We start from the raw sequence: 17753 nt of genomic DNA on the forward strand, positions 1-17753 counted from the left end.
GACTTACAAAAGTGGATTTCTCAAGCGCGGATGTGTGGGTACATGCATCATGTACTATTACGACGATATGCGCATATGCCTGCAGAGACGGGTTTAGGCTAGATGCTGTAGCATTGCAGATGAATCGAATTGTAATCAATGTCAACATGAGCCACATGAAATGAAGGGGTAGAAAGCAGAATATGTAAAAATTGCAAGGTATATCTCGTCGGGCGGCGCAACTGACAACTCACTCGAAGAGAGTCTCAAGGTCGTAGATTGCAGCCTAAAACCAAAAAAAAAAAAAAAGGTGAGCCCCAAATGCCGCATAAAGTATCCCGCCATCGCTCTCAATTCGCCATTACGCCCATTCCCAATCTAACGTGCTTGCTCACATAGCCATCTCGGCCTGCAGTTTGCGCAGCTCCTCCTCCTCGTCATCCTCCTCAACGCGCTGTTGCTGGGGCAATTTCTGATTCGGCGCGGCGGGCAGGCGGCCCGCGGCGACGGTGTCGTTGACAGGGACGTTGCCCGTCTTGAGCATTTCCTCGTCGAGTTTCTCTTGCTGGAGTTCTGCGAGTTCTTCGTCGAGTTCGTCTTCGTCGATGCCGTTGGAGGCGACGCCGCTGGTGATGGCTTCGCTGATTTCCTCGCCGATGGCATGTTGTTCGCGGAGACCTTCCCTGTTTGGAGATTTACGTTAGCAAGAGTAGAGGAGAAGGGGGAGGGTGGGGATGTTTGGGGAAGGACTAACATGACGTCGTCGACCTTGTCGATAGTCAGGCCGGCGTGTATGTTCTTCATCGCGGCGCCTGCGTTCTTCATTGCGTCGAGCGTCTCCTTGTTGATGTTTGCGGTTTCGATGGAGTATATTTCGCGCTCGAGGGTCATAATTTGTGCGCTGGTTTGCTCCAGCGAGTGTTCGAACTGCTTCTTCCGCCGTAATGCTGCCTTGGCCGCTGTGCTATCGCGTAAGCGAGATGCTATACTCATAAGATGAAAGAAGCATTTGACACACCATTCTTGTTGGAGGATACATATTTCCGCGCAATGGTGTCTTGCTCGTCCATTTGGTTTTGCAGGTGCTTCTCCCGCTTGTTGAGCATTTCTAGTTGGCCGCGCAGTTGGAGGATGGCTTTCTTGGGCGCTTCCTTCTTCGCCTGCCCGCCACCGAACCAACCCAGACCCCAGCCAGACATGATGAAAGCAGTATCTAGAAGTCGCTGGTCAGCTATATCCAAGCAAAAGATGCAGTTGAGTCGTGTGAGTAGTTCAAGCGGGCTATCAGATAGCGGGATGGTGGGGCAGCGGGGTGCTAGGATACGCTGACGTACTATGTATGAGAGGAAAGGCGCTCCAGTGAAAGGGTGTGTCGGAGTGTTTTGCAGAGGTCTGAGGCAGCTACGGTGGTTGTGGAATATGTATTGAAGGGTGCCAGGCGACCGTCAAGTTCGGGCCATGGGGTATGATGTCGACGCGCTAAGGCTGGCACGTGCGTGAGTCGGTCTCGGGCTTAGGTTCCGCCGACGTATAGCCATTATTCCTCCACCATCAATGTCGTCTGGCCCCGTTCCGTCTAAGCTTGTACTCTTGAGCGAGCTCGGGAAATGCACGCCAGGCACGAAAGTTCGCTTTCTTGGCTGGTATTGTCTCTCGTGAAGGGTTGAATCCTCATACTGATACGCGGTAGTGTTGATGAGTATGTTGTTACGAAAGCGACTTTGCGCCTCAAGCATGACTACCCCACATCGACATCGCATGTGGTCGCAAATGTCGATGTAGAACATGTGCTCGAGCGCATCAAACATCACGAACTCGACGTCGGTACATGGCTCAACGTGATGGGCTATATTGAGCAGCGCAAGGAGAAGGGCGTGTTTGTCCAAGCCGTGACAGTCTGGGATGCCGGCAATGTCGACCTGGATGCGTACGAGAAGGCTGTCGAGAAGAGGAAGCTATCTGCATGAGATAGAGGCACATGGGGCCGGTCTTGTGTTTGCGTAAGGCATGATCAAATTTGCCTTGCGAACGGACACCACGGTCGTCTCAAGGCCGGGTCAGGTGATAGTGCCTGCTTGCACATGCAACGTTCAACTCCTAGACTGCCACGCCAAAGTTGCACCTCGCGTAAACAGTATTACGCGCGTTCAACCCATCTGGCAAAGACACGTAAGGATGGCAGATGCAAGTGCCGAGAATGGATGCCTACCAGCCCACTATTCGCGCCTTGATCGCAACCAACTTCAGCAATTTCCTTCAAAAAATTAGGCATCAACGAGTTCGGTCCTCAAGACACCTCTATTGAGAGTGAATTGCGCACGAAGATTGGACTTCAGTCACTAGAAGACTATTGGCACACTATTCTTACTGCTCACTATCCTTGCTCGAGGCACCGGTAGAACTGCCCGTAGCTTGAAGTCGCGCATTACAAGGAAGGGGAAGACGACAATAAGTCTACTCAAAGCTGGCTGGACGACCTAACACGAATATGACATCCCTCTCGTTCTTCTCCACAAGCGGCTGTCCCTCATTGAAGTCGGTCCAGCGATTTGCATCCATTTCCGCAGCATGAATGGCCAACTCCCAACACCAACAGCTCTCAAAATGCCGCAAATTGACCAACTTCAGCTTGTCTCACATTCCTAAATTGATTGCTTCGATGCGGCGCGGCGACCATACACATTTTCAGGATGACATGCATGTGCGGGACATGGGTCTGTCTGTAAGCGCCTTCCTGTGGCATCTGATCTCGACATCAAGAAAGTACCGAAAAGGCTTGCGTAACCACACCTCATCTCTATCTCGCTCATTTTCTGAGAGTTCCAGGTACCATGTTGCAGCGAATATCCTAGTCTCGCGTTATAAATCTGATGAGGCGATTACTCTACAATCATCACGTTTTCTCTAACCAACCAGCACTATCTGACCAACACATCGCAACAAGCATACCAATACACCAACAAAAGCATTCTTCAAACAAACCCGAAAGTCCATAAACGGACTTTCCTCGTTTCTCCCCACTCCTTTCGTTTCCCACTCCGTCTCTGCATATGTCGGTCTAACCGCCCACCGCACCCGCCAAGCGAAATACCCGCCGCCCACGTAGCACACGAAAGCCGGACGCAAAGACCCCCGAAGCCACCTGTATGTAGTTGATGGGGTGAGGTGCTATTTCCGGTGCGGGGCTGACATGTGCTTGTCATTGGAAATGGCGATGGCTGATCTAGTTGCCCGAGGTAGAAGAAGAAGAGTTGGAAAAAGTCAGCCTGACGTCGCGTTTAGTTCACCACGCCGCAGGTTCGACTATATACCGAACGGTATGTGTTGTTTGCGGCGTGGTGGCCTCGTGGGTTGGTGGAGGCGCACGATTGTGCCGCATCGGCTGTGAGTGAGGTGCGGTGCGCCTAATGAACAACGTGTATATGACGCGCAAAGTACAATTGCGCTCTGCCTTGTGGCGCAGGGAGATCAAGGGTATGATGTTGCGGTAATGCGGCGATGCGGCTCAGTCTCGAATCGAAGGAATAGAGTGTCGCGTAGATGCAAGGCGTATGTCACGATGGCAGGGCGTATGTCAAAAGACGTGGTCGCAGATATGGCTGGTTGGAAATAAGGTCTCATTGACTGAGACAGTAGATGGCTTCACAGCGATCAAGAGGTACTGATGGGGAAAATCTCCAAGAAATGTGGTCTATTGGTTTTCATCTACATGCTCTGCCACTTCAAATGCCGCCAAAAAACAAAACGCCCGCGTGAGAAGGGTATCGTAATGCGGAAACGAACGTAAGGTATAAAACAAGAAGGTTATCAGAAAGCTACAAGCGAATGCAAACTGTCCTGTCAAATGACAGAGGACTGGAGAAGTGAAAAGTCCAAATCAAAATCATGTATACACAGTGTGTGCAAGTGTGCGAACAGTCAACGCTTAGTTGCGCGGTCCGTAAACCCAGTCTATGATGAATGTCAGCTTAAAACTCAAGTACGGTGCTATGTCGAGAAGTGAACTTACACTGCGCAGCATACTTGACTTCAAAAGTCTGCGGCATGTCCTTGCACGTCGCAGGCGCAGATCCTCCCGCAGTCTCAAGGCGGTACACGGTGTTGATACCACCCTGAGACAGACCCTTGGTGTCCTTGAGATACAGCCACTTGACGGCTCCCTCGCCCGTAAGGCCAGGGCACGCATTCTCCGGCGCGGGAGTATCGTTGAGCTTGCCGACCTGAGCCTGGGGGTAGGGGGTCATGGCGAGCTGGTCGAAGGCGAAGGTAGGTGTGTTGGTAGTACCCAGCATTTTGAAGAGGTGGGTGCCGATGTGGTGGTCGTAGCCTTGGGATTTGAGGCTCCATTCCATCGTGGTGGGGTAGTTGCTCAGAGCAAGAGCGAGAGGGGAGAGGGAGGGGATCTTCCACTTCGCCATTGGGTCGTCGTTGAGCTTGGTGCCGATGTCGTATAGTGTAGCTAAATGGAGGTCAGTACATAACATTGCTGAGACTTTGTTGAAGATGCCTTACCAAGTGCACCTGTGGTTCCTGGAGCAGCATCGGGGTTACCAGTTGAGCAGGTGTAGTTCTGTGTTCCGATACCGAGAACAACATATTTCAGTTGACCGTCAGGAACAGGCAGAGCGCTTGTAGGCATCAACTTGGCGAGCTTGCTCAGATCACTAGCAGGAGCGTAGGTGGCAGGCTTGCCTCCTGGCCGTGGCAAAGCATTGGTCGAAGCTGTGAAGAGTGCGAGGGCGGACAACGCCGTAGAGAGCGAAGTGAAAAGCATCGTGATCTTCTGGTATGGAAGTACTAGTGAAAGTCTTCGAAGTAGGTATGGGATTCCTGAGATCCTGGTAGGGGTCGTATGCAAGAGATGAACTTAAATGTTCGGACACAGAGAAATGAAGTGAGTACAATAAACGAAGAAACTGGAGTAGAACGAGGTAGTGGCAACTGGAGATAGATAAGACGCACGTCGCAAACCAGCCTTCTCCCAGTCTGTCTCTTCAGAAAAGCAGGTCGTAGTTGGGTGTCACAACGTCTTCGTCCCGGCGGTTGGCGATCTTATACCTTCTTCATCCAATTCCCATCCCTGCAGCGGCCGTTGTATCGACCACTGCTAGCCCACGCGCCATAAGCATGTACATGGTCACGGACCGCTTTCGAACCCGAATTTGCTTCTGCCACCCTGGAGGCGAAGTTTAGGCGGGTGGAAATGAGATGCTGCGCGCAGGGGTCTTCCCATGGTCGCAGGACGCCTTGCCTATATTGGCAAGGAGGATAAAGTGCTTGTCCTTCCTGTAAGCGCTGATACGCACACCAGTGCGATCGAGAACAAGGATAACCCGAGCCGCAGGGCCGCAGCTTTGCTTTTGTGTGTTGAGCCTCCATTCGCGCAAGAGATGTCTTTTACATGTTGGCTTTCAGAACTTCGCCTCCAATACGAGTAAACTTTCGACGTTGAAACTGCCTTGCAGCAGACGGCACATCACTCGGGCTCTAGCCGTACGCGCCCCAACAAGGCCCGATAGCTTCTAAGCACAGATGAAAGTCCGGGGGATGAAGAAAGGAAGGCCTGGCTAGTACCAAAGCTTCAATTCCCACTCGGTTGTCTGTGCGCTGCAGGCGCCACTACATGTAGCGGCTGCTAAATGCCCTCATGTGGTTATCGAAGCTCCACTAAGTGGCTGAACAGCTATCGAAAACCCCGCTTTTGGCTGCAAAGCCAGCAAATTAGTCCCGCACCGACCGCATATTAACGGAATTTCCGGCAGCCCTTGAGGGTGTTGTGCGCGGCGTAGAGGCGGCCAGCAGGCCGTCTTAGGCCTGAAAGCATGCATACGTTGGTGGTGTCAATAAGCGAGCTCGAGTCCCATTTTCCTGCAGTCTTCAACTTCTGTTCTGCGACTATTTCGGTCGTTCTGAGTCGTTCGAGGGGCAATATCCGTCGCTGATAGCGCAGGTATTGGTGTAAACACTTCAGCTGCCTATTTCAATCAGTTACGAACTTTTTTAGGGTATACCTCCATGGGTGGATCCTACCACCCGGTTTCCGGCCAGAGGACAACTGGGCGTAGTTCTCGTCTGCTTGCCGAGATTGAAAACTTACAGACACAGTAAGATCCAACAGGGGAAGTCAAGCAGACCGCTAAATCAACTGCATTAGTGTCGGTGATGTTGCTTTTCTCCTCAACAAGTCAATTGAGGGGCAATGTTGGCGACCTTGGTCTGCTGCAAGGCCTCGAAAACAGCGACATTAGTGCGCTTTTCGTGCATGCGACGAAGAGTGGAGTGCGGAAGAACTTCTCCAGGATAAGTTCGAGCTCTGGATGCGCGTGCGGGTCGTTGAAGCGGACATTCCTGCCGCAACAGGCGTTGTTAGGCTTGTGAGCAATAATCCGTCACTTGGAGCAATGTGTGCTCCGAGTGGAGATTATGCAGCGCCTGTCCTTCGCAAAGTTTGTTCGGAACCAGCCGCTGAGCTGCTGTTGGACGTTGTGTGTTGTGACAGCCTGCAGCTCCTCTCGCAGCACTGAGACCACGTGTGATGCGACGGCAGGCTACAATTGTCGGATCTTATGAGCGTCGCAACGATCCCGAAGATTTACTGGCGATCCCGCCAACCTGCGTATTGTTCGGGTCCCGAGAAGCGACGATCATCGCTGACCGTTGGTGGTCTAGGCTTCTGGTTGTGCTCGAGGGAACACGACTGAACGCTCGGGCTCGCAGCTGCACGAGCATATAGCTATTTTGTGACACGGACGTGAGATATTGAGCCCCATTCAGCGGGCCGTTCAGTATAGCCGGTGTTTTGGCTTTCGAATCCTGGCAGATATTGGGAGTGGAAGGACGGTTTTGTTCAGAAACTGAGATGAACTGTTTCGTCCGAAACAGGTTAGGCTAGGCAACCATCGAATAGGTCACAGCAAGCCATTGCCTTCTTCAAATTTTCAAATTTACTAGACAAACCTCGCCAAAATGACACTCAAGACTCCCCTTGCTGAAGACCGCTCGGCTCAAGAGGCTGTTCACGAACAGCAGCATGAAACACTCAAACCGCGTCTCACGAGGGAGCGCGGAACAATTCAAGACCGCAACGCCAGAAGATCACCACTTCTTCGCCTGCCGGCTGAACTCAGGGAACAGATTTGGCTTTACGCTTTCGGCAGTCGAGCCATTCATCCTCGATTGTACTACGCATATGCACAGACCACAAATACACGGACCACGATGAGACTTTGTTGTTCATTCGCATCCTGCAAAGAGCTTTTCACAGACGAAGAAGTGAACCGCCAAGCTATCGTGGTTGGCAGCAAGCGCTGGATGATAGCAAAAACACAAGCACTCAGTACAGGCACCTTCATCGGATCTCATTCCAGCTGCGCCAAAAACTCGGAAATGATATATACGATCGTCCCAGGAGTTTGCAAGCAGATTTATTACGAGGCAGTACCCATCGCCTGGAAAACGTGTACTTTTACGTTCGACAGCGATATAGATTTTCAGCACTTTTTCAAGTCGTCTATTATCCCCTTCGACCTCATCACCAAGTTGAGCATTGTTTTGAACAACAAAAAACGACGTCTGGGCTGGCAAATCGGCCTGGAAAAGTCTGGATTAATCGCCCAGCTCGAGTCTCTCAAGGGTCTCAATATAGTTCAAGTACATGCCTATGGTCGTACACCCTCAGTTATGCGTAAGTAAAACATTGGCACGTATATCAGGATGAGGCTAACTTTCTTATTTCTCATAGACTTGGCAGATAGCTTTAAACAGTTCCGGCTTCGGGAAGACCAGGTCACAGTGACTGCTTATCCGTTTTCAAATCCCCATGAAGGGAGGATGTCGGACTTGGAGGAACGGGTTCGCGAGCACTTGTTTAACACCAAAGATGTGCAGCAAAGAATCTGAGCAATCAAAAGCTTCTGTTCCATATTGTGGTTATTGGGCTGGAAAATACTTGAAGGAAACCAGAACTCACGGTGATAATCTCATCGAAAAAGTCCAAGGCGAGGGGACTTACGAATCAGGATGTGGCCTAGAGACATTGGGCAAGCGCGGCAGCCTTCCGCTAGCATGACGTTTGCATTTGTCACTTCAAGATATCAACATGCAAACATATAATCCACGACCACCCTTGGCGTTGATCTAGGGAATTATATACGGTCAATCAGAGACCGATGAGGATGATCGCAGCATTATGGCACACATTCTCACCGAAGGCCTTGACGGTGTTTGGCGTATGCTCATAGACCTGCCCACTAGCTCTCTCATAACACTACTTATACTCATAACTCTTCTCGTTCGTAGACACTTCACCAAATCCCATACGCAATACTAACACCCCCAGCTCACCCTCTCCTACGCCCTCTACAACACCCATCTCCACCCCCTCCGTTCATACCCAGGCCCCATCCTCTGGCGCTCCTTCCGCCTCCCCTACGTGATGTCAACCCACCGAGGCCGCCTACACACCGATCTCAAAGACTTCCACACCAATTACGGCCCAATCGTCCGTATCGCACCCAACGAGCTCTCATACGCCAACAGCGCAGCATGGAAAGACATATATCTGAACCGTCCCAACCAGCCCGTCTTCGAACGCAACCGCACGTGGTTCAAAAAAATGACGCCCGACGAGCCGAATTCAATCATGGGCTATGATGAAGATGATCACGCGCGGTTCCGCCGCGCTTTTGCGAATTCCTTCTCGGAAAAGAGTCTGCGCGATCAAATACCCGTTGTGGAAAGCTACGTCGACTTGTTCATCTCGCAGTTGAAGAAGAAAGAGAACGAGTCAGTCGATCTGGCCCAATGGTTCAACTTCCTCACATTCGACCTCTCCGCCGACCTCTCCTTTGGCTCCTCCTTCTCGTGTCTGCAAAGCGGAACCGCACATGTCTGGGTGCGCGTCACGCAGGATTTCGGCAAAGGCCTAGCGTTAATCGCGAGCGTGAATACATGCTACATTGACCGTCTCCTGCGGTACATTATTCCTGAAAAGGTGCTTCAGCGCATGAAAGACCATCGCGAGATTAGCAGTGCAAAAGCACGCGCGCGGTTAGAGTTAAGCACTGAACGCCCGGATTTCGTCACGCCGACGAAGAAGTACATCTCAATACACCCAGAATTCGCCATGACGACTAAAGAGTGGGAAGTCAACATGCTTGTCATCGCCTTCGCCGCGTCCGAAACAACCGCGTCCGCACTCACCGCCGCGGTAAGAGAGTTATGCCAGCATCGCGGCGCGCTGGCTCGTCTTGTGTCGGAAATCCGGGGCGCGTTTGCGGAAGAGCGGGATATCACTGTCGCCAGCACGCAGCACCTCATATACCTCAATGCGGTGATCAACGAGACGCTACGCCTCGACCCCCCCGTCGTAACCGGCGTGCCGCGCGTTACGCCCTCGCCTGGCGCACTAATTTGCGACAGATGGGTGAGCGCAGGGACGTATGTGGGTTACAACCAGTTTGCGGCGAATCGGCAGGGGTATAATTTCCATTTACCTAATACATTTCTTCCAGAGAGGTTTATTGAGATGGATGGGAGGGATGACATGGCTGGACTCAATCCGTTCGGGGCAGGACGGAATAGCTGCATAGGAGTGAAATTGGCGTATGCGGAGATGCGGGTTGCGCTTGCGAAGTTGATTTGGGTGTTTGATGTGCGGCTTGACAAAGAGGATGGGGGCTGGACATGGGGCGAGCAAGAGACGTATATTTTCTGGGACAAGAAGCCTCTCCACGTAGTCTTGACGCGTGTTGATGGAGAGCTGAGAAGATAGTTTTGTAGGATGGATGGGATAAATATTCAAGCAACGACCCGACCGAAACCAAACCCTCGAACACCACTACTAACCCACACCCCCTCCCCAACCTCAATCGTGTCAATGCTAATAGGCTCCTCCATGCAAAACCCCTTGCCCAAAGCCCACCGCCGACTCGTGCCCCTCTGCCCGCCCGCACCCACCTTCTTGCTCCTCACCGAATGTCCCCAGCGTCCCGGGAACGGCACGCGCAGTTCTCCCTCATCCTGCTCCCCGTCCTGACTCGACGGCTTGAACGCCGACGGCACACCCACCGGTGGTGTGACCCATCTCCCGCCCCGGTAGAAGTACAGCGACGTGTACGTGCCCTCTGTGAGTTCGTCGACGTCGTTGAAGAGCATGACTTCAACCTGCCCCGGGGCAGCGGGGTTGGCGGGGAGAGCACGGGCGCGCGCGTCGTTGTACATTTCGCGCATTGTGGTTTTGAGGAGGGTGAATGAGGAAGAGGGGGTTGGTTGTGTGTCGAGTTTGAGGGTCCATTCTGGAGGATTGGGGACGGATGGGAGGGTGTCTGATGATCCGAGGGAAAGGGCACCCCCAGTCAGGGGCGAGGGCGTGAATGTGTTTGCGGGATGGGGGGCTGGGGGAGAGGGGTTCGGCGGGTCGAAGGATGGCGGGTAGAGGGTTGAGAGGGGGACGGGAGGGACGGAGATGAAGTCGACGGTCATGGTGGCGGATTTGTCGAAGAGGATGCGGAGTTTGAGGGGGCCGGTTTCTGAGGGGTTCGTGCTTTGCCAGGCTTTGACTCTTTTGAGAAGTTCTTCATGTAGGGCGTGACCGTCTTGCAAGCGCTCTGCTACGGCGTCGAAGTCGAAATGTTGGGCTGCTTCTAGCATGCGGCCACGGTGGTATGCAAGCATGTAGAAGGGCGAAGGAGTGATGAAGTTCAAGTCTGATCGAGAGTTCTCTTCAGACTCAAGTAGCAGTGGGTCATAGCGGATGGATGTGAATAGCTGAAAGTCAGCTTCGGATGTCATGATGTCGATATCTGCCAGTCCTTTGGCGTGTGTGAGCTGTTCCGGAGGTACAACTTTGCCAATTCTATCTCTTTCTTTGACTATTATCAATATACCAATAAATTTCAAGGAATCAAGACGCTCTTCAATTCACGGTATGGTCTTGTTCGGGCGTTGCTGTGAAGCTGACAATGGTGTGGAGCTGAGACTAAATGACTCGTGCAGCTTAACGCCGAAGCTTCAGCGCATGCACTGAGACGTGGCAACGCACTCTATGGCAACGCGTCTCATGGACTCGGACGTGCATTCGATAGCCGGCACAGACACAGTAGCTAAGTCAATAATAGGTATACAAATCCCAGGTCTGTGAGCGACACGTCACGTGTGAGAGAATTTATCTCGTCTCTGGCTGCGCACATCAGAGTCAATTGCGTTGATCTCGCGTGAGTCTGGGAAAGACGTGATGTAAGCTTGGGAGTAGAATATGTTTACAGAGTTCGTCTCGGGTACCACGCGTCCAAACAATTGTGTTCGTGTCGGTGGAGCGTTGATGACGTCCCTCTGTGCACGGGCCAAAGTTAGACTAGCCCAAGATTTCGCAGCGAGCTCGAATGTCCGCACAGGTGCGGCCGTTGACATCCCACATCCCGCCAACATTCCCATTGAGCGCCTCCATCGCCTTCCCTTCTCTCCTTAATCACATCCGTAATAATCCCACATCCCTCATCATCCGCCATGGCGCCTACCAACCAGGCGCCACAGGGCCCCGGGCCCTTCCCCGTCCAAATTCCCATCGAACCAGGCACAAGCTCGCTATGGGACCGGTTATCGACCTGGGCGGCGGAGAACAAGGGCGTCGTGTATACCATTGCCGGAGTCACATTGGTGGTGGGTGCTGGTGGCGCGATATATTACATGTCCTCGGATTCGAATCAGGACCAGAGCGCAACTGCGGGCAGCAAGAGGAAGAAGAACCGCGAGCAGAAGCGTGCCAAGAAGAGGGATGAGAAGTCCAAGGCGGCTCCAGAAGAGGCACAGGCTCCGAGCTCGGAGAAGAAGGCTTCGGTTGAGGCGTCGACAGAAAACGAACTGCCCGATGTCGACGAGAACAGCGTAGCAGCGCTCTCAGACGAGGTATGACATGTCCAGGAATGGCGGGCTGCCCGTTCCGATCCTATCGAAGACGAAGACGACGACGACTGACAAACCACAGGAGCGCAAAGACTACGCGGCGAAGCTCAAGGCCGCCGGAAACAAGGCCTACGGAGCCAAGGACTACAACCGCGCCATCGAACTGTACGGCAAGGCCATCCTCTGCAAGCAAGACCCCGTCTTCTACTCGAACCGTGCCGCATGCTACAATGCCATGCAGGAGTGGGACAAGGTCATTGAAGACACCACCGCCGCCATCAACCTCGACAACGAATACGTCAAGGCCCTGAACCGACGAGCGAACGCATACGAGGAGGTCGAGCGCAACAGTGAGGCTCTGCTTGACTACACGGCGAGCTGCATCATCGACGGCTTCCGCAACGAGAGCAGCGCACAGAGCGTGGAGAGGCTGCTGAAGAAGGTGGCCGAGACCAAGGGCAAGGCAATCCTCGCCGGAAAGGAGAAGAAGCTGCCCAGCCCAACATTCGTTACAAACTACCTCCAGAGCTTCCGACCGAAGCCCCCACCAGAGGGCCTCGAGGACGATGCGGAGCTGGACGAGGAGAGCGGAAAGGGCCAGCTGCGCAAGGGTCTCCAGGCCATGGCCACCAAGACTGGCGATGGCTACACCGAAGCCGCCGCAGCCTTCGACCGCGCACTCGAGCTCGGCGACCTGGGCGAGCACGAAGCCTTCGCATACAATATGCGCGGAACCTTCAGCTACCTCAAGGGCGACAACGAGGACGCTCTGCAAGACATGGACAAGTCCATCAGCCTGCAACCCACCCTCACGCAATCATTCATCAAGCGCGCCTCCATGCACCTTGAGCTCGCCAACCCAGACGCCGCCGAATCTGACTTCGCTGCCGCCCTCGAGCAAAACGCCTCCGACCCCGACATTTTCTACCACCGCGCACAGCTGCACTTCATCAAGTCGGAATTCGGCGAGGCCGCAAAGGACTACCAAAAGTCCATCGACCTCGACAAGGACTTCATCTTCTCGCACATCCAGCTCGGCGTCACGCAGTACAAGATGGGCTCCATCGCCTCCTCCATGGCCACCTTCCGCCGCTGCATGAAGAACTTCCAAAACGTGCCCGACGTCTACAACTACTACGGCGAGCTCCTCCTTGACCAGCAAAAATACCAGGAAGCCATCGAGAAATTCGACACCGCGGTCGAAATGGAGAAGTCCACGAAGCCGCTTGGCATGAATGTCCTGCCGCTCATTAACAAGGCGCTCGCGCTCTTCCAGTGGAAAAACGACTTCTCCGACGCCGAGAAACTGTGCGAGAAGGCGTTGATCATCGACCCCGAGTGCGACATTGCCGTCGCGACCATGGCGCAGTTACTCCTCCAGCAGGGCAAGGTCACAGAGGCGTTGAAGTACTTTGAACGCGCGGCCGAGCTGAGCAGGACCGAGGGCGAGATTGTGAATGCCCTGAGTTATGCCGAGGCCACGAGGACGCAGTTGGAGGTGAGTGCTTCCCTTATATCTTACTTACCTCCCCCACATGAACTCTATGCTAACAAAGAGTTTTCAGGTCCAGGAGAAATACCCAAAGCTCGCATCGCGACTGGGCGCTCATGGGCGCGGGCGCGGGCGGATTTGGCGGCGGCATGCGATAGAATCGCCCCGCTTGGGTCTGAGGTGTTGGCGCTGATGTATATGATGCTGCATGAATGCTGGGGGTGGGTGCGTGTATACATTTTTTGTGGGGGGCGAGAGGTCGTAGGTTAATGCAAACTTGTGCAATTTTCTTCTGATTGCATAAATCATGGACAAAGAAAAGTTCGAGGCGAATTGGAACACTTTTTCCGCTCTTCCACTGCTGGTCTTTTGGGTGACTCAAAAAAGGTGCTTAACATGCGCAATTGGTATTTAATCTAACATTGCGCTCTCCCTCTATCCTTCCGTTCAGCATACCAACTTCCAATCCACTTCCAGCCATCATCCACCCCATCAATTACCCCCCCTCTACTCCCCGCTCAACTGCAAGATCAGCGTACTCGCCACATCCAAGAACGGAAACGGACTCGTCACCACCTTCTCCCCCTCCTTGCGGCCCGCACCCACTTCCTCCGTTCTCTCCCTCAGTACACCTTTCCCGCCATCCCTCAACTCCTTGGCCAGATCATCCGGCAGCGGCTCGCCCTCGTCCAATCGCCTCCACACGCCCGCCTCGTCGTCCCAGCCATCTTCATGCTGGTGCTGTGGCGACGATGACGACGCGGCCTTGACCTCGCGCACGAGATTGGACACGAGACGCTCGTAGCCCGCGCACTTGAAGTCGACGACGAAGAATTCGCGGTCGATGCTGTAGAGCTGGATGGAGACGTAGATGTAGACGGCCTCGTCGGCTTCAGGGTGGTCTTCGCCGCTGATGGAGTTGGGTCGGTCGGTGATGGTCATGCTGTCGATGTGGTGGGACAGGCTTGTTGTGCTGGTGTTGGTGGAGCTGCGGCGGCGGAGACCGGATGGGTCGTTTGCAAGGTCGACGCGGGAAGAATGTGTGGATGATGGGTGTGCGACGCCGGGAGGGAACATGCCGTCTTTGCGGAAGCGGGCGTTGATGACCCAGGGGTCTTCCGGGATGTGGTAGCCCCAGTCGTTGGTGTGATTGTAGTGCTTCCTCTGACGGCCACGTTGTTCTCCGGAGTCAGCGTTGCGCACAGTGAGCGGCTCGTGTGTGGGTGAGTCGCTACCAGTTTTCTTCTCATCACCTGAATCGTGGGACGATACTGAAGACCCTGGTGAGCGGCTCCGTGACCGTGACCGTGATCTTGACCTTTCTTGAGATGCATGTGAACCGGTTGGACTGCGCGAGCCTCCCTTGCCACCCGCTTTTCTAATCTTCGGCACCTCCCAGTCGGCACCCATGGCTTTCAATGCCTTGAAGATTGCGAGCATGGCCTCCGCAGGCTGGTTTCTTGATCTGATTCCGAACTGCCACTTGGTTGGTCGGGGCTTCTTCGCGGGCAGTGAAGTCATTGGTTCTGGTCGGTTTCGTGTGGTATCTGGAAGAGCTCGGAAGTTGGGCTTCAGCCTCCTCGCGGAGATTTGCCGTTGCTCTTCTGTCTGATCAGGAGTCGGCGGGAGGCCGTCGTGTTCTGGTTTGAACGGCGGTCTTGGGTGGCCTTTCATGTATGCTTTGTGGTATTCTGTGAGACTGCTGGGTAGGATAGCTACTGTGCTGACAGGGCTCCGCACGCTCGCAAGTTGGCTGCTAGCATTTGATCCATGCCGTGCCCTCTCGTGCTGATCTTGCGCTTGGGACGGTATGCCTTTGGGGCGCGATGAACTGTTCAAGATCTGAGGTATTGAGCTACCCAGGTAACTTTCGTGGTGTGTTGGCGGTGATTGTGCAAGGAATGGTGCGAGTTGGCTCTCTTGTGTCATCAATGCTGTGAGACATTGTTAGTCGACATGTTCCTAATGCACCTTCTTGAACAAGGATAGAATGATAACTTACGGTTCACCTTCATCATCTGGTTCTCCCGCACAATCAAGTAGGCATCCTTGATGGCACTTGGCTCATCACGCGCCAGCGCTTCCTGCACATCGTGTTCGGCATAACCCATCGTCTTCCCAAGCTTCGTCACAACCGTGTCGTGCAACTTCTGAACAACTGGTGCTGGTATAGCCGGCGCTATCGCAGTCGGGTCAATTGCCTTGTGCGGGTCCACACCGCTGTCGAAGAATTCCTGGACGGGCGGCTCGAGGTAGGGTGCGATGTCCTTGGTGAACCAGGGGTCCATGCGGATCTCGCCAATGGTTATGCGATGTACCGGATTGACCATGAGCATTTTCTTGATCAGGGATACTGCGCCGGGGGATAGGTAGCTCGGTATGCTGTAATTGCCCGCCGCGATCTTCTTGAAGAGCGTGGGGATGTACTCGTCGTCGAAAGGAAGTCTCCCCACCAACAGAACGTAGAGGATGACACCGCAACTCCAGACGTCCACTTCTGGTCCGGCATACAGCTTTCCAGATATGACTTCGGGCGCAGCGTAATTGGGGCTACCGCAGCTCGTCTTGAGGAAGTTGCCGTCCGTCATGATGTTGCTCAGGCCAAAGTCGGCAATCTTGACATTGTATTGGTCGTCCAGCAGCAGGTTCTCGGGCTTCAGGTCGCGATGCACGATCTTGTGTCGATGGCAGTATTCGACTGCGCAGACAATCTGCTGGAAGAACTTGCGGGCCTTGTCCTCCTGCAGCCTGCCGTTGTTCACAATGTAGTCGAACAGTTCCCCGCCCGCGTACTCCAGCACCATGATGATCTCGGTCGGCGTCGTTATTACGGTGTACCTGGGATGTCAGTGAAATCATCTTACACAGATATCACGCGACTCACAGCTTGATGATGTGAGGATGCCGCAGCAGCTGCAGATACTGGATCTCGCGCTCAATCCTGCCGGCCATGTCCCGCGTCACCAGCCTCTTGCGATTGATAATCTTCAGGGCGACCTTCTGGCCGCTGACCTGGTGCGTCGCGAGCTTGACCTTGCCGAACGAGCCCTCGCCCAGCGTCTTCACAATGGTGTACTGCCCCAGGCGCTGGCTGGCCTTGCTGTCCCTGCTCTTGCTCGCCTGCATGACGGTGGGCGGTGCGACGGGCGGTGTGGTGAAGTCGACAGCCTTGGTGGTGCTGGGGCCTCCCCGCCGCGGGTGCGGCATGGAGATGGAGAGCTACCTCGAGATCCTCATTGTCGATGGCGGCCGACATGGTTCCGGGGGGATAATTTGGCGCGACAGGCGTAATTTCGCAAGGTCCGAGGGGGTTTGGAGAGGGTGGAGACGTTTGAGCTCGGAGCTCCGTCAAGCTCTGGGATTGTTGGCGGGGTGTGGAGAAGGGCTGCTGCAGAGATTATGTTAGCATCCGCGACACACTGCTACGCCTGGTGCAGGCCTAGCGGGCGGGAGGGGCGTTGGAGGCAGCATGTGAAGATCTGCATATAAATTTGTTGGGATCCCTCATACATCCCTCCGTGACGGGATTGCGCACCGCTTGCCTGAAGGGAAGGAGCGTTACTGGAGGATTACTTACGTCAGAGCCAGTCGCAGCAACGTTAATGGGTCCGGAGAGCTTTGACGTGAAAGTCCACCGTGCCTGGGCAGCCTGCCCCGCTGTCGACTATCTCGCAACCACCATCAAAGGGAACGAGGAACGATGTTTGCGCCAAAGGATCGATGGAGGCGGGACGCTCAAAGCGTGTTGTACGACAGCACGCGGCCGCGGACTATGACTGATCGGCCAGCGCCTGCAGCACGCGCGTAACGATGGATGAGTGGAAATCCTGGACAGCCAGAGCCAGCGAAGCCTAGTGGGGCATGCAGCAATTGCTAAACTGGGGACGCTCAGAACTTGTGCGGAGTGCGGAGTGCGGAGTGCGTCAATCGTCGTGTGAAGTCAAACGCAAGGGGCGACAGAGACGGGGACAAAGAAAAGCGGAGGGGCGGACAAAAGTGACGACGCTGCTAGTCTATCGTGAAGGCCGTGAGGGTCGCCAGCATTCACTTTAGGCTTTGCTGCAGCCCCGAGCCTGAGCTCAACGCCGACAATCGGCTATCGTGACCGCAATCAGGCCATGCACCCCGAGGGAGCAACCACGATGCACCACGGCGCCTACACGCCACAGGTCACTGCTCGCTTGACGTATCCTTAAGCTTCACAAGATTTGCACTATGACACCAGTTCGCATCGGACGCTGTCAGCCCTAGGATGTTGACTTGCATATGGCTACGCGACCCTGTGTCCTCGTGATCCGAATCCATGCAATTCTCCCTCGCAACCCCATCGCATTTTGACTTTCTGATCGGTCGCTGCAGCTCCAATCAGCGCCATCGTGGA

At 54.2% G+C, this 17753-nt stretch overlaps 8 protein-coding genes across 8 annotated transcripts; 3 read left to right on the forward strand and 5 right to left on the reverse strand.

Annotated features, from left to right (window-relative positions):
* Positions 1 to 172: 172 nt before the first annotated feature.
* On the reverse strand, positions 173 to 1386 carry SNOG_05489 (hypothetical protein). Its single transcript, XM_001795841.1, has 4 exons — positions 1314 to 1386; positions 998 to 1192; positions 734 to 938; positions 173 to 662 (listed from the first exon to the last, which is right to left on the reverse strand). The coding sequence occupies exons 2-4, from the start codon at positions 1176 to 1178 to the stop codon at positions 371 to 373; spliced, it is 678 nt and encodes a 225-aa protein (XP_001795893.1). The 5' UTR covers positions 1179 to 1192; positions 1314 to 1386; the 3' UTR covers positions 173 to 370.
* Positions 1387 to 3947: 2561 nt separating this feature from the next.
* SNOG_05490 (hypothetical protein) lies at positions 3948 to 4753 on the reverse strand (the record flags this gene model as incomplete). The annotated part of the gene is made up of 2 exons (XM_001795842.1): positions 3948 to 4438; positions 4492 to 4753. 2 exons carry the CDS (start codon positions 4751 to 4753, stop codon positions 3948 to 3950), a joined length of 753 nt encoding a protein of 250 aa, XP_001795894.1.
* A 2192-nt stretch (positions 4754 to 6945) lies between these two features.
* On the forward strand, positions 6946 to 7878 carry SNOG_05491 (hypothetical protein; the record flags this gene model as incomplete). Its single annotated transcript, XM_001795843.1, has 2 exons — positions 6946 to 7663; positions 7721 to 7878. 2 exons carry the CDS (start codon positions 6946 to 6948, stop codon positions 7876 to 7878), a joined length of 876 nt encoding a protein of 291 aa, XP_001795895.1.
* Positions 7879 to 8167: 289 nt separating this feature from the next.
* Positions 8168 to 9751, forward strand: SNOG_05492 (hypothetical protein; the record flags this gene model as incomplete). Its single annotated transcript, XM_001795844.1, has 2 exons — positions 8168 to 8207; positions 8376 to 9751. The coding sequence occupies 2 exons, from the start codon at positions 8168 to 8170 to the stop codon at positions 9749 to 9751; spliced, it is 1416 nt and encodes a 471-aa protein (XP_001795896.1).
* A 26-nt stretch (positions 9752 to 9777) lies between these two features.
* SNOG_05493 (hypothetical protein) lies at positions 9778 to 10770 on the reverse strand (the record flags this gene model as incomplete). Its single annotated transcript, XM_001795845.1, has 1 exon — positions 9778 to 10770. The coding sequence occupies one exon, from the start codon at positions 10768 to 10770 to the stop codon at positions 9778 to 9780; it is 993 nt and encodes a 330-aa protein (XP_001795897.1).
* Positions 10771 to 11484: 714 nt separating this feature from the next.
* Positions 11485 to 13530, forward strand: SNOG_05494 (hypothetical protein; the record flags this gene model as incomplete). Its single annotated transcript, XM_001795846.1, has 3 exons — positions 11485 to 11883; positions 11963 to 13378; positions 13474 to 13530. 3 exons carry the CDS (start codon positions 11485 to 11487, stop codon positions 13528 to 13530), a joined length of 1872 nt encoding a protein of 623 aa, XP_001795898.1.
* A 349-nt stretch (positions 13531 to 13879) lies between these two features.
* On the reverse strand, positions 13880 to 15046 carry SNOG_20058 (hypothetical protein; the record flags this gene model as incomplete). Its single annotated transcript, XM_001795847.1, has 2 exons — positions 13880 to 14625; positions 14713 to 15046. 2 exons carry the CDS (start codon positions 15044 to 15046, stop codon positions 13880 to 13882), a joined length of 1080 nt encoding a protein of 359 aa, XP_001795899.1.
* Positions 15047 to 15300: 254 nt separating this feature from the next.
* Positions 15301 to 16579, reverse strand: SNOG_05495 (hypothetical protein; the record flags this gene model as incomplete). Its single annotated transcript, XM_001795848.1, has 2 exons — positions 15301 to 16210; positions 16257 to 16579. The coding sequence occupies 2 exons, from the start codon at positions 16577 to 16579 to the stop codon at positions 15301 to 15303; spliced, it is 1233 nt and encodes a 410-aa protein (XP_001795900.1).
* Positions 16580 to 17753: the final 1174 nt, after the last annotated feature.

This window comes from Parastagonospora nodorum (assembly GCF_000146915.1).
Source record: "Parastagonospora nodorum SN15 chromosome Unknown scaffold_8, whole genome shotgun sequence".
In the NCBI taxonomy this organism is placed as follows: Eukaryota; Fungi; Ascomycota; class Dothideomycetes; order Pleosporales; family Phaeosphaeriaceae; genus Parastagonospora; species Parastagonospora nodorum.